The sequence below is a fragment of the Amphiura filiformis genome, chromosome 11, assembly GCF_039555335.1.
Source record: "Amphiura filiformis chromosome 11, Afil_fr2py, whole genome shotgun sequence".
NCBI lineage: Eukaryota > Metazoa > Echinodermata > Ophiuroidea > Amphilepidida > Amphiuridae > Amphiura > Amphiura filiformis.
In genome coordinates, this window is record NC_092638.1 from 42347094 (window position 1) to 42362353 (window position 15260).

Consider the following 15260-nt stretch of genomic DNA (forward strand, 5'->3'; position numbering starts at 1 on the left):
ATATAATTATTTGACACATAATTGTGACTGTGGAAATTGTTTTTGTGTTTGGTAGCTTTATGTATAACAAGATTGACTTATGTAAAATTGTTGTTGTATATGTGTTGAGTTTGTGTACGATAATTTGGAAAAAAACATTCATTTTAATGTACTGTTTTTAGAAACACACTTTCTCTGGCCTCTTCACTGAGCTAGACGCATGCGTGGTGTCAATTTTGTATAGAATTGGGCTCATTTGCATATGCATAAGTTCGTTGATAAGGCTGTGGCGTACTTAGTGATAGTAGAGTTCCAGTAAAATGAAGTTGCACGATTGCGTTTCATGATATAATGCGTATATATTTAAACTGTTGAAACATTTGTTTTTGTAAATCTGCACAATGTCCAGGCATGTACGCAAATGGCAAATATTGTATTACGTGTAATAATATGTCCTAGTGTATTGTATTTGTTCGAAAAGTTTAGCCCGCTAATTTACTTGGCGCAAGGCATAGTTAAAGTTGGATAACTTAATTCACGATAAAGGTAGGGATAAAGATATGACGTCATCGAAAAGAGATTTGTTTTAGATTGAGAAATAATGCATGTCAAGTAAACTTTTCGCTGACATTTTTATTTTACTGTTGTATTCATTGTTGTCAATGAAAGTGACAGTAGAAGTCGATAATAACCGTGTATTTATGACGAATTTATGTCATGGGACTATTTGTTATGGTTTTAATGCGGAGGGACATGGAGCTATAGAGGTCAGTAAATGTGAAATGGTCAAAGTCACGTGGACAGGCACATGGAGTTGCAGACACGTGCAATAAATTATGCATGTCAAGTAATAATAATTGTGGGAAATGTTAAATTGTTTTATTGTCGTATACAATTGTTGTATAGGTCTACTGAAGCTGACAATCAATTCAAAGAAGATAATGAAGAATGATGAGGAAATGTTTGTCATGGGACTATATTTTGCTTTAACGGGACATTAAGTTAACGTTCAGATAAAGTGAAACGGTCAGCATGGATGACACGTGAATTGAAAAAGTCTTTGTCTCCGGTTGTTTATTGCGAGTTATCGGCATGGTTCCGGGTTTGGAGTAAACTTATTTTCTCGCTTTATACACAACGTGTGATCACTGTGATGTAGGCCTAATCGGAAACCAGCGAATAACGGCTGGCGTAACATTTTGTGATGGGGTTAAAGGAGTAGTGGGTTTAATATAGAAGGTTACCATGCGAAATGACTTGACCAGGTCAGCACGTCAGTACATACTGCGAGTTTGTTATCAAGATTTTGTATAAACCCAAGCTCAAGTGCACTAATTGCTTCTTGTAGCATCACCAAGGTAAACATTCGCATGGCCTTGTAAGGGCTGTGCAATAATTATGAGCCCTGGGGAGGGTAAAATTGGGGGGGGCAAGACATTTTGGCGAGACGAAGGGGGGCAAGCAATTTTGGCAAGCCGAGAGGGGGGCAAGCGATTTTTGCACGCATTCACGGGGCACCTTTTTAATAAAATGCTTTAAAAGGCTTAGGAAAAGCAGTACGGAAACGCTTAAATATGCAAATTTTCCTGCTACGCTGCTTCGCAACATACATCTAGACCATTTAAAGTTTGGAATTTGGGATCCCAAAAATATGGCATGTTCAAGAGGGGGGGGCAAAGAATTTTTGGCGGGCCGAGAGGGGGGGGGCAAGCAATTTTTGGCGGGCGAGAAGGGGGGACAAGCGATTTTTGGCGAGCCGTTCGGAACTTTTACCCCCCCGGGGGGGCTGATAATTATTGCACAGCCCCTAAGTTGTGCATGTTCTCTCACACAGTGGACTTGACATGTACGTTCTCTGTATGCTGCTTTCAGCATAATTATAGACCTTTACAGGGTTTATGCTTTCAGTTGACAAAAATCTATTACTGTACTTAGTATGTGCATCGCCTATTTCTATTACCAGTGCACACATGATTTATAAAGCGCGTTCATCTATGTGAACTGTTAGTATTATGTTAGTATTATAGTTTCAAATATTTTACAAACCTGTTACTCAGATAAAAGTACTCCAAAAATGCTGTTTTAAAGAAAACTAAAACCACATTCTTGTGATTCCATTGAAATTAAGTTATGTGTAGTACTGATTTAAAAGCAACCCTTTGAACCCAATACAAAGTCTGTGAAATTCCAGAAGTTACGTATTAAATATGTCACAATCTGATCATGCAGAACAAAGGAAGCATTTTTCACAATTCATTTCCCGGGGGGGGCACTCTATTGTCGCCTGTACACCATCCGCGATAATCAACTTTTGAAAGCACCTAAACAAGGATTTAACCCTTGGCAAAACGACACCCTAAACAGGTAACACGCGCCTGTTTCACAACCTAAACAGGGATTCCTTGTATCAAATTTCATACCCTAAATTTCATTTCAGCGTATTAGCAATTGCAATTTTGCTACCTTTTCCCCAATTTTTCATGTTTATTACACTACACACTAAAGCAGCGTATCGCGCTTCTACCTAAAAAGTACCTGTTTTACGCGTTTTTATTTATTGCGGATGGTGTACATGCCACAATGGGCGTGACCCCTACCGGGCAACCGCCATACTTCAATATGCTTGGTTCTAGAGTTCTGATGATTTGTAGTATGCCCATACACCATATTTTTGCCTTGATCTCAATTACAAATTTGGCGGCTTGGGCCCTAAACCAGCTATCACACATTGTTACAAAACATTCCAGCAACCTGTTATTTCAATTACTTGTCTTTATATGAATATACTAAAGTGAAGTCAAATAGGCCTACAGCATCTAACTCAATTCATACAAAATCTCAGTTTTGTTAGGCATTGAGTGTTAATGCAGTGCTGACCTTTCAATCAATATTAATTAACAACATTAACAACATTGAATACAAACCTGCAGTGACAAAATCATTAAACGGAGACGAATATAACTATTCCTCTCAGATGTGACATGTTTTCATTCAAAGATTATTTATTCTATACTTCTCTTAAGTTAAGTGCTTTCAGTGATCCCAGCGAAAGTACAAAGAAATTTTGTCTTAAATACATAGCTTTCAGCTGAATTACTATCACGATACGATCGTCCAAATGAGCAAATCGCCGAATGGGCTTTAAAACCTGTTACTTTTAAATCAGTGGCTCCGGAACCGAGGCAAATCCATCATGTTTCCTTTAATCACTGCGTTGTCTTTTTTAAAGACATTTCTTGTTTATAAATCATTCTCATAGTAAAAAGCTATAGTGTAAAGGCTATTTTAAATAAGGTATGCAAAATTCTGAAGGGGAAATATTTTTGCGAAACTTCCAAAATTAGGGTCTCTACTCTTCATAGCGTAAACTAGAAACATCATGGTTTTCGGCATCTTGCGTTGACTGGAATGCCTCCACCATGGGGTGATTTAAATTCAGAAAGATATTATAACAGCTAAATGTCAAACTGTAGGAATGGTAAACAAACATAACCTCAAATGACCTTTTACCTCTGTATGTGACCTTGGATACCACCAATGAAGGTACATGTAGGGGAGAGCGGGGAGTGTTCGCCCTTTATTTTTCTGACCAGCCTAGCGATGTCAATTTTAAGGTTAGGGATGACCTGATTAGCCCATGTGAAAGCCCTATGTCTTGGCTATATACGGCCACAATCCCAGAACTATAGGCCTTACAATAGCAACAGGATAGAGCAAACAAAAAGTTTTGCAAAGTGGCGAACTTGCCCCATATTGGGGCAGGTTCGCCCATATGGTGGGGTAAGTTCACCCTAATCACAAAAAAGGTTTAAACTTTGCATAACAATAACATATTAAATGCAAACATTTAGCAAGAGTATACAGGGCATTCATTCTCTTCTGGGGAGTCACTAAATTTGTTGCAGGGGTCGGGTCAGGGTAAAATGTAGGGGTCTAAAGTGAGCTTAAACGTATCATGTTTACAACTTCGGGGAGATTATGGATTAGGACATTAACGGTGGTATGAGTAATACTGATACCACATAACTTTAAAAACATGCTTTTCAGTAGTTTTACCTTGTTGCATGGTATATGAATTATAAATATTTTGCATAATACGCTCATGGGGCAGGTCCGCCCTCCAGTTTGGGGGTAAGTCCGCCTGGGAAGATATAGGACTAACATGCCCCATCCTCAAAAGGGCGAATGTGCCCCTTGTGCACATTTTTGTTATTTTCTTCAGGGTATGCAAAATACAAATCGAATAAGGAGTTTATAACTGCATACATCTTTCACAAATCCCATATGTTCCCAATACAGATTTCCATTAAAACCATCTGTATTTATGTATCAATGATAATACAACATTATTAATGCAAGAAAAAATTACGTTTTAGTGTACTTTTTTTGTTTTGGCTGTAGTTCGATGAACACGTCCCTATATGTCGCGTAGCTTATATGAGAAGTTTATAATGACCTATGTCACCTAATTTTGCCATCACCAAATTCCCCGATAGCCGTAGTGCTGAGAAACAAGGGGTGGGCGAACCTGCCCCTAGGGCGAACACTCCCCGCTCTCCCCTACCCCTATAAATGCAGCTACAACCCAAGTTTGATATAAAATTGGATTGAGCACATATTTATTGGTCGAGCTATCAGTTTTAAAATATTGGGTGCGGCGTAGTCGAGTCCAATATTTTAAAACTCAAAGTTTAAACCTAATGGTTGCATTAGGATTTAAACTGTTCAGATGAGACCAAAATGTAACCAAAAGTCTTAATGGTATTTTACAAATTGACCTCAAATGACTTTTGACCTCAGTATGTGACCTTGAACACCACCAATAGATGAGGGTTCCAATAGTGCAGATATGACCCAAGTTTGATATAAAATTGGATCAATGGAGCCCATATTTATTGGTCAAGCTACGAGTTTTAAAATATTGGACAAGACATAGTCGAGTCCAATATTTTAAAACTCATAGCCAGACCAATAAATATTGGGTGTAAAAACATAATATTAAATGGTTATAAATAGATTTTAACTGTTCATATGAGACCAAATTTAAATTTACAAGTTGACATTTGATGACCTTGAACACTTACCCAACCTGTAATGAAAATCCATTCACTAGATACAAAATCCGGATTCAGGATTCACAAGATTCAGCAAACAGTATGCCTCGTGGTGGAGGCATAAACAAAACAAAGAATGATAAAACTGGATCATGCAACATTTTTGCCTTTATCTATTATAATAAAATTTAGGGCATACAGATATATGTTGGTGTACGTGACCCAAAGCGACACTGAGCCAAAATGGTTTCCTCTCCAGTGGCATAGTTCAGCGACATCCATCCAGCAACCATAGCTCAAAATTTGACCTCAAGTTGTGGAGAATGAGTTTTTGTACCCAACACACTCAAAGGTCATTCTACATGTATGCATGCTAAAGCCTATTAGGGTTAAGGAACCATGTACTGACAGATGAGCATGTTTGAGATCCCAGTGCTACATGCAGTTACATCACTTACCAAGGGGTCTACTATATGTGGCAATGGTAAATGAGCAAGTGATATCTCCTCTCTTTCCCTCTCCGTCATCGTACTTTCGTACTCTGGTTTGAGGCCTCCGTGTCGTCTGCTGAGATGCCGTGACTTTCTGGTCCTCCATCTCATTTGGTCCTCTTGACAGTTGTCACCGACTCCAAAGAAGTTTGCGGTGACACTTGCTACACGACTGCAATGACACAGAAAAACCATTATGAATGATTAGTGATGTTTCAAGGTTAAGGTTTAATAAAGAAAATGACAAAAAATATTACAATCAAAACTTATTTAACTATTAGTACATATGCTGCCACCTAACTACAAAATCAATTCACTTCAACAAGGAAAAGATAGCAACCAAAGCACTAAGGCAATCCTAAACACCTTCCCATTATGACACGGTGTAGTGAGGCAACAATATAAATCATTATTTTGCCTCTTAGGAAAGCATAATCCAGTCAATTTGTTTTAGAAATGGGCAACATCTCTGATAGTGTTACAAAAGTGTAGCACAAAGTGCAGTGCAATTGATTTGATTCATACATGTATGGGGACGCAATCAAGCAGAGAGTCAAATATCATTAACCCCAACACCCATAAATACCATGATGAAAACCACTGCGCATGCGTGAATCCCAGGGTATGTATAAGGTTTGAATACTGGGGGTGCCAAGTGACAAATTTGTTCATCTTCTCTCCTTTTTTGTTTGTTCTTTAACTTCCGATAGCAAAAAGCAGGGGGCAGTGTTAGGGTTTAAAATATTTCCACCACATTGTGGCCTTGGAATAAAGAAAGAATTTTAAATACCCCCTGCTGCGGATCCAGGGGGTGCTTTGGTGGCTGCAGCACCCCGGGGTATGAATCGCAAAAAGAAAAAGAGAGAAAAGAAAGAAAGAAAGAAAGAAAGAGAGAAAGAAAGAAAGGAAGGAAGAAAAAAGTATGCACCAAATCGCGCGAATTGAGTTCAGAAATGCAAAATTTCCCTAGGCAAGGGGACGCTGCCCCCTTCCAATACCCTGGACCCCTAACTTTACAGCAAGCACAGTTTAGAGGGGGAGCGGGCCCTCCTCCCACAAAAAAGAGGAAATGAGAGAAGAAAAGAAAGGGGAAAAGAGGTAAAAAAAGGAGAAAAAGAGAAGAGAAAAGGGTGAAAAGGAGGAGAGAAAAGGTTCAATTGCACGTAATTGAGTATAGTTCCATGCCTAAAAACCGCACAGTCGGGTCGATCGGAAGTAGGTCCTATAATATAGGCCTGCAATTATTTTAGGCATTGCATGCTTAACGGCGGGTCCTCGTACCAAAAGCTTGTGAAAATTACTGCGGGCTCTCTGATTATATGCAGGGCCTATTACACTTTGTCACCAAAGTCACTAGGCGACAATAATAGGGAAAACTTGTCCACTAAAGGCTTCATGGACGGGCCGTCATTTCACAAATTTTCATTTTTTTCAAACTAAAATTTTACACACTAATAGTGACAAAATGGTCCATCAAATCGCTTCAATTAGGTCTTCATTGTGCAAAGTTTCTTACTTCTGAGGGGACACATCCCCCTTCAGACCCCTCCTGCGTAGTGCATTTATAAGTAGCCATTTTAGCTTCTGCTTACATCATTTGCCAATTTATGTTTTTACAATTTATAGGCCAACAACAATTATAGGGAAAACTTGTCCTCGAAAAGGCTTCATGCCCAGTCATTTTACAAATTTTCGTTTTTTCAAACTAGAATTTTATACACTAATAGTGACAAAATGGTCCACCAAATCGCTTCAATTAGGTCTTCATTTTGCAAAAGTGTCTTACTTCTGAGTGGGGCACATCACCCCTCAGACACCCCCTGTATCAGCGTAAAGCTTGACGCGATGCCCGCTTACACACATATTTTACATTTACATTTTTTTTAAGCACTCCGGGGGGAAGCAGTCTTAGATCCGCCCTTGCCCCCCCCATGATATCACACAACAAATAATGAAGTTTGCACCATGTTTGCACATGCATCTAAAGACTTAAGCAGATGAACACATAAAAGTAAAGTAAAGGTGCCTCAGTCCAATCATACAAGCTACCCAATATCAAGAAATTTGACCAATAATACAGGGAGTAATTTATCTGTTCATTTGGCACCTTGAGGCAAAACTAATCATTTCTATATGAGATATATCCTGGTAGGGTCACCTGTAAGTTGATTACAGTCATTATTACACCGGAGTGGCTGGCTAGCTGCCATGCAACTTGCAACTGGCAACTGGACATCTGTGCATTTATTCTCAGAGTTGGAGAAGTTTCTTGGCAGAACTTCTGCACAAAATAGCTCAAAATGTTTGGAGTACAGCAATTTCTATTGCTAACAATTAGGCCTAATCCTAATCTTCGTAAGGAGACAACAATTAACCTTAGTCTAAAGTAAGGGGTGGTATGTCTCCCTCCTCCTGCACTAGAAGCTACTACAGTAGAATGCTCAAATCCCGGGGGCCACTCTAATGGTGAGGGGGGTATCAGGCGTGTCCGTAAATTCACGTAAAAAGGGTATTTTTTACAGCCAAGGGCATGTTACGTGCGTAACGTGAATAGGGTATCAAATTCATGTAAAATTGGTGTAAAAGGGTGCATGTTTTTGGAGCTCTTACGTACTTATGGTAGTTTTGCCAATGGGACTCAAATCTTTCGATGCTAGGCACTCATATCCCATACCAGACTGGAAATCATATATGCAAATGAACATGACGCTACGTGACATATTGGTATTACACTATAGTTTAGCCAATTGTAGAACCTGTTACGTGCCTATATGATGGCGTCAATGACGCTCAGCTGGCCATGTATTTACATATTATATCGAGATTGAGACATAGTGGTTGGCAAAAATACGTAAATCGTGTGACTTGTAAACGGACAAAATTTCACATAAATGAACATTATTTTCCACAAGAAACAAGCAGTAGTGAATGAAATGTTAATTTTTATAGTGCTTTTCATGAATACTCATTTATGTATCAACTTACTGAGAACAGTATCGGTTCCGTAAGAATGAAACTGGCAAATTCAGCATACTTGCTGTGATGACCATTCCTATGTGACTTTGTCGACAATGTTGCCGGAATAGGGTAATTTGACATAAAATTTCAATTCTTGACTAGTGCCTGACCGATCTGGCAAGCTAAAAATAATATTTGTCATGGCCTGTTGGACTTGATTGTCACCCCAAATTTTTTTTTTTTTGGCACAAGTTATTTCCAAAATTGACCAAGGCAGCAACTTCTTATTAGGGTTGAAAAAAAAGCCCATGTTCCTGTGTGTACTTGTTTAGGAGTAATAATTGCATCAATTACTTGTTTAGGGTAGGGAAAAGACAACTACTTGTTTAGGATAGCAAATCGCTCTACTTATACTTGTTTAGGGGTGCAAATTTTAGTCTCAGCAATACGTGTTTAGGGTGCTTTTTGTGAGTCCATGGATGCCTGATACCCCCATTCACCATTACAGTGGCCCCCGGGCTCAAATCAGTCTCCAAATGACTTGGGCTATTAAACACCCTGGCCATCATTTGGTGCAAATTGACCTTCCAAGTTTCCTTGAGGAAGGATGGATGATCAAATTTCAAGTGTAAGGGGTATATTGATGAAGAAAACTCATTGTTATTTTTGCCCTTAAAAAATATTCTTAAGTTGATATATCCAGTCCAATCTTATTTAATATTTTGACTAAATTGGTAATTTCGTAATAGTCAGATCTGGTTAATGGGCTATTCCAGAAAATAGGTGCACACCCCCTATAGAGGAGTAAATTTTCAATTAAAGGAATGTCCGGATTTCCAAGTTTGCTTTCTGAAAACGACTGGATTTCCAGTTGCCAATGTTACTGGAAAAAGCTTGGAAATCCAATCAAATGAAGGAAAAATCACAGAAATGTTGAAAATGAGCTCTCATATTGAGGATTTCTGATTTTAAACAATTTTTCTGCCGGATTTTTTTGCCTTTGGGCACTTTAAAAGTCTGGATTTCCAACAGTCACGACTGGACAAAAAGTCCGGATATCCGAACTCCTCTATAGGGGGTGTGCATCTATTTTCTGGAATAGCCCAATACTTGTTTGATTTCTTAGCTAACAATTATTTGTGATGCCATGTACTACTATGGTTGACACTGATTCTAATAAAATGTTTCAATAAAATACCCAATAAAAAGTTTCAATAATAATCTCACAATTATTTAATAAATTAGATCATCTGGGAATGAAAAATGTAGATTCTACAATAAATATTGCAAGATACAAATAATTTGAAAATTGTCTTGGAGGAAAACATAAAATCTTTGTTCCTCATTATTTTTCCTCCTTTATACGCATTAGAGCAAATTTGAAAACTAGGTCTTAGGGGAAATAACCAATCTTCCTCTCAAACGTTTGTCTCCCCTTTATCCCATGTTTATACTCCACAAACATTCTAGACTGCATGCCTGTAAGCAGAGTGCAATGTTTCCAAATAAAATTTAAAGCATATTTGCTAGTAAAATGAATTTATCCAAAAAACTACTTCAACAAAATAAAGATGCAATCTTTATAATCCCTGCTTTTGCAAGAAGTAGTTATATTATGTTCCAATAACCCAATTTATTTGGGCATTGCTTTATTTGTATTACATGCAGTTTTATGTGTAGATACTAGATGGGTATATTGATGATATGATAAAACATAATTACCTAGCTGGGGGGGTTTACACTTTTTACAATTTTTTTTTTCAAAATGCTTCTTCTGCCACAAGCAACATAGCAGGGGGACGCCATTTGCACACATGCATTGTTATTACCATGTCCCTTCAGGGTGTTCACAGATTTGGGATCAAAGGTCATTAAAGGAGCATACCCGGTCTGAATCGAAATACATTCAAATTGCTTCTTCTGCCGCAAACAACATAGCAGGGTGACACTATTTGCACACATGCATTGTTATTACCATGTGCTCTTAGGGTGTTGACAGATTTGGGGTCAAAGGTCACTAAAGGGCACTTTCGGTCTGAATCGAAATGCCTTCAAAATGCTTCTTCTGCCACAAACAGCATAGAAGGGTGATGCCATTTGCACACATGCATTATTATTACCATGTCCCTTTAGGGTGTTCACAGATTTGGGATCAAACGTCATTAAAGGGGCATACCCGGTCTGAATCGAAATACCTTCAAATTGCTGCTTCTGCCACAAACAACATAGCAGGGTGACACTATTTGCACACATGCATTGTTATTACCATGTGCTCTTAGGGTGTTGACAGATTTGGGGTCAAAGGTCACTAAAGGGGCACTTTCGGTCTGAATCGAAATGCCTTCAAAATGCTTCTTCTGCCACAAACAGCATAGAAGGGTGATGCCATTTGCACACATGCATTATTATTACCATGTCCCTTTAGGGTGTTCACAGATTTGGGATCAAACGTCATTAAAGGGGCATACCCGGTCTGAATCGAAATACCTTCAAATTGCTGCTTCTGCCACAAACAACATCTACAGGGTGACACTATTTGCACATGCATTGTTATTACTATGTGCCTTTAGGGTGTTCACAGATTTGGGGTCAAAGGTCATGAAGGGGGGTAAAATCTTGCAATTGCATTATCTGGACATCTGTAAGGGGTATGGGCACAAACTCAGTGACAACAAATGTCATGACCAAGGGAACATTTTGCAGGGGTCAGGTCAAAGGTCATGCAGAGGTCAAATCTTATAAATGCATTTTCTGGACATATGTAAGGGGTATGGGGCTCAAACTCGGTGATAATAAACTTGATGACCAGGGTAATATTTCAAAACATTTTGTAGGGGTCAGGTCAAAGGTCAGCCGGGGCAAAATCTTGGAATTTCAATAACTGGACATCTGTAAGGGGTACGGGGCTCAATCTCTGTAGCACCAAACCTCATGACCAGGGAAACATGTTGGAACATTTTGCAGGGGTCAGATCAAAGGTCAACTGGGGCCAAATCTTAGAATTGCATTTCCTGGACATCTGTAAGAGGTACTGGGTTCAAACTCGGTGACAACAAACCTCATGACCATTATGGAACATCTTGCACTCAAGGTCGGGTCAAAGGTCATCATGGGTCAAATCTTAGAATGACATTATCTGCACAACTGTAAAGGGTACGGGGCTCAAACTCGGTGACAACAAACTAGGTGATCAATGACAACAAACCTCATGACCAGGGGAACATTTTGCATGGTCGGTTCAAAGGTCATGCAGAGGTCAAATCTTAGAAATATATTTTCTGGACATCTGCAAGAGGTACGGGACTCAAACTCGGTGACAACAAACCTCATGACCAGAGGAACATTTTTGAAACATTTTGCAGGGGTTAGATACCTCCACAACACCAACACGCCCCAGCTAGGTTTGTGGTCTATGACCACCATTTGCCACTAGTTTTTGTTTTGTTTTGTTGTCTAAACCAGGTGTAATGATGATAAGCTCAATCAATAAAGTCCGATGTATACTCCACTTCGCCACTTCGCGAGAAGCTGTGATGAAAAAATTAATTTGCAGCTTCGCGCGAAGGCATTCATGTATACTTCATCAAAATATCGCCGAGTATCGCGAAGAATTGTTGCCCGCTCTGTTTTCATATAGAAACTTCGCTGGCCTACCCCCAAAAGTTGAACCAAATCCAACTCTCCATGTTAAGCGAAACCTGCTCATGAAGGAAATTACTTTGCGGAAGTCGTAAAATTTCAGCTCAAATTACTTCGTGGCCTGCGAAATCGCGGACGCGAAGTGGAGTATACATCGGACTTAAGGCATTCGACTATGGTGCGAGAGGTTACAAGTTTGAACCCTGACAGTGGTTTAGTAGCTTTTAGTACGCTCGCATGGAAAAATTGAAATTTTCCTGGACAGGGAACTTACTGCTATTGTCTAGTATTCATGGACAACCTGTAAAGTGTGCTGAGGCTGTGTATCACCGTCAAAGCGTGTGTTGTTGTTTTTTTGCTCTTTTTTTTAATGTACTAATAATGTTACTGTGATGCCAATTCCTGCAAAGGAATTTGGGGTGGAAGCTCATCATACTGCACATGCTTCTTTGTTAATAGAATAATACATAATAATAGTACATTGTGATTTGCACTGTTGTAATGAATCACTAACCGTAATTCTGTTTTTTCTGGGTGGTGTAGATTGTGATTACCGTACTGACGCGAGTATAGTCCCACCTTCGAGTAAAGTCCCACCCCAAATTTTCGAAAAATTTCAGAAATTAAAAAAAAAAATTTATTTTTTTTTTTTTTTTAAGTTATTTATTTTTTCGGCTTTGGAGTGTCCCAGGACCTAGACCTAAATGCTAGGATCATTCATGGTTGACCTAAAAAAAAAAAAAAAAAAAAATTTCAAGATATTTTGTTTTTAATATGAAAATTGATACTTGGTATTAATGTCATAATCTATTAATGATTTCAAAATGCATTCAAATTCAATGCATTTTGAAATCATTAATAGACTATGACATGAATACAAATGATCAATTTTCATATTAAAAATACAAAATATCTTGAAATTTTTTTTTTTTTTTTTTTTTTTTTTTTAGGTCAACCATGAATGATCCTAGCACTTAGGTTCTAGGTCTAGGACACTATAAAACCGAAAAAATAAAAAACTTTAAAAAATTTTTTTTTTTTTTTTTTTTTGTTGTTGTTGAAATTGAGTATAGTCCCACCCACCAATTTTGAAAAATGTTCACCCAAAACGGGGTGGGACTATACTGGCGTCAGTACTGGTAATTTATTTAAAATGTTTATTGACATGTTTGAGATAATAAACAATGTTATTGTAGTTGTAAAGTGGCAGTGATGAAATAATTGCGCATTGGTTATTTGGAGGCAATGTGAAAAATCTAAACATTTTGCCTTTGGAACCCAGGAATATCCCAAGGGGTGTAGCTCGAAGGATATTCCGAGGTCCAAGCAAAATGTTTAGATTTTTCAAAATGCCTGACATATTACCGATGCAAAGTTATTAACCTTATTCATAACCGTCCCTCTGATCTCTTCACTTTACAAAATAACACAAAACAAATTTACCTCAAAAGTTTGTAAAAATAAACAATTTTTACATCTTCCCTTTCCAAAAATCCATCAGGCTAAAACAAGACGACCATTCGACCAATAACAAAAGTGTGTATCACAATCTGTGTAAATATGGTAGCGCGCAATCCAAATATGGCAGCCAGCACACGCGCAGTTTGTTGGACACTGAGACAAGAATTCTTGTCTCAGGTTGGACGCACAATACGGCGCACACGGAGGTTACTAATATTTACTTTTTAACAATTACGCATTTTGCAGTCAATTGTGAGATATTAATGACCTTGATTTGCGTTCACGTTTTTACAAATAACTAAATGTGATTGGATAGCATGCATCGCGTTTATTAATGAGGTTATGATTATGAATCTACTTTATTTATTTGTATTGATCAGTTCAGGCTATTGTGACAAATCTGCCCTTCCAGATATTCGTCAGTTCTAAAAAGCATAGGTTTTCACAATTACTAAAACCCAAGAACTAGTGCACAGTTATTAAACCTGTAATTCAATGTAAAAGGATTTGTTTTCATAATTACCCCTTCATCTACACATGAAATTATACCCAACATAGAGAGTTCTACCCATTCATATAGCACCACCACTTTAATTGCATTACCAAATAGGTATGCATTTACAATATAACCATCTTTAGGCTATTCTTCAGATAAAAACCATGCCATGAATGTTCTTTCATAGCAAAAATGTCCCTATCCATGGTGTTTCATGTATCAACTTGCATAGATATTATCACACATTTTGCAAACAGGTAACAAAGGAATTGTTCAAAATGAACCAAATTCACAGGTAACAAAGGAATTACTATCCAAACTCACATCAATATATTCACAAAGCTTTTCAAATCATCTTCATAGCTATTTCAATTATATGTTAAATGAGATAAACTCATGCCACTCCCACATTTTCATATCTCTTATCATCATCATGAATGAGGGTGATCTTATCATTTTCTTCCATCTAAATCATTGTGACATAGGCTTTTCACTCTCTAAATGCTGTCTGATAGCCCAATAAAAGCAGCTGTTGGGCTCAATGACTATGAAAGCTCAGACTTTACACTACATATTTGATGGGTATCTTTAAAACTGATAAGCCAGTCCTTCACTAGCCTCACCCGACTAGCCATCCAAAGTCTTTGCTATCTTGATGGAAGTTTTCTCCTCCCAATTTAGTCAAAAAGAGCACCCAATGTTAGGTAAGATTGAAAGACAAGCTGGGCAGCAATTCCAAATATCCTTTACCCATTGGCCTGTAACCATAGCAACACAATAATATTTTATCATCATTAAAATAACTAGATGGTCCGCGGTTCTCGGATGTCGCGGTTTTCGACGCACAGCGTCGACCGTGATGCCTCCACCAAAGGGTGTGATGTGGCCTATGAGAGACTGAATTTGACAACACCTGGATGACCCCAAAACAACCTTCCAATGACTCCTGGGTGACCCCGGATGACCCCAAAATGACCGCCCAAAAGGTTGGCTCTAAATGTTGACTGTGCCCACCAAGTTTCATGCCAATATAGTAGCTACTACTAATTTGACCTCAGATGACCCCTGGTGACCCCAAAATGACCTTCCAAAAATTTGGCTCTAAATGTTGACTGTACCCACCAAGTTTCATGCCCATAGGATAGTTGTTACTAATTTGACCTCAGATTACCCCTGGTGACC

At 38.4% G+C, this 15260-nt stretch overlaps 1 protein-coding gene across 1 annotated transcript in view; it reads right to left on the reverse strand.

The window, feature by feature from the left end:
• LOC140163691 (inactive rhomboid protein 1-like) overlaps nucleotides 1-15260 on the reverse strand; it is a 133909-nt gene that overhangs the window by 52363 nt on the left and 66286 nt on the right. Inside the window, exon 3 of the mRNA XM_072187007.1 lies at nucleotides 5488-5696. Coding sequence (XP_072043108.1) covers nucleotides 5488-5696 — 209 coding nt within the window. The remainder of the gene's footprint in view (nucleotides 1-5487; nucleotides 5697-15260) is intronic.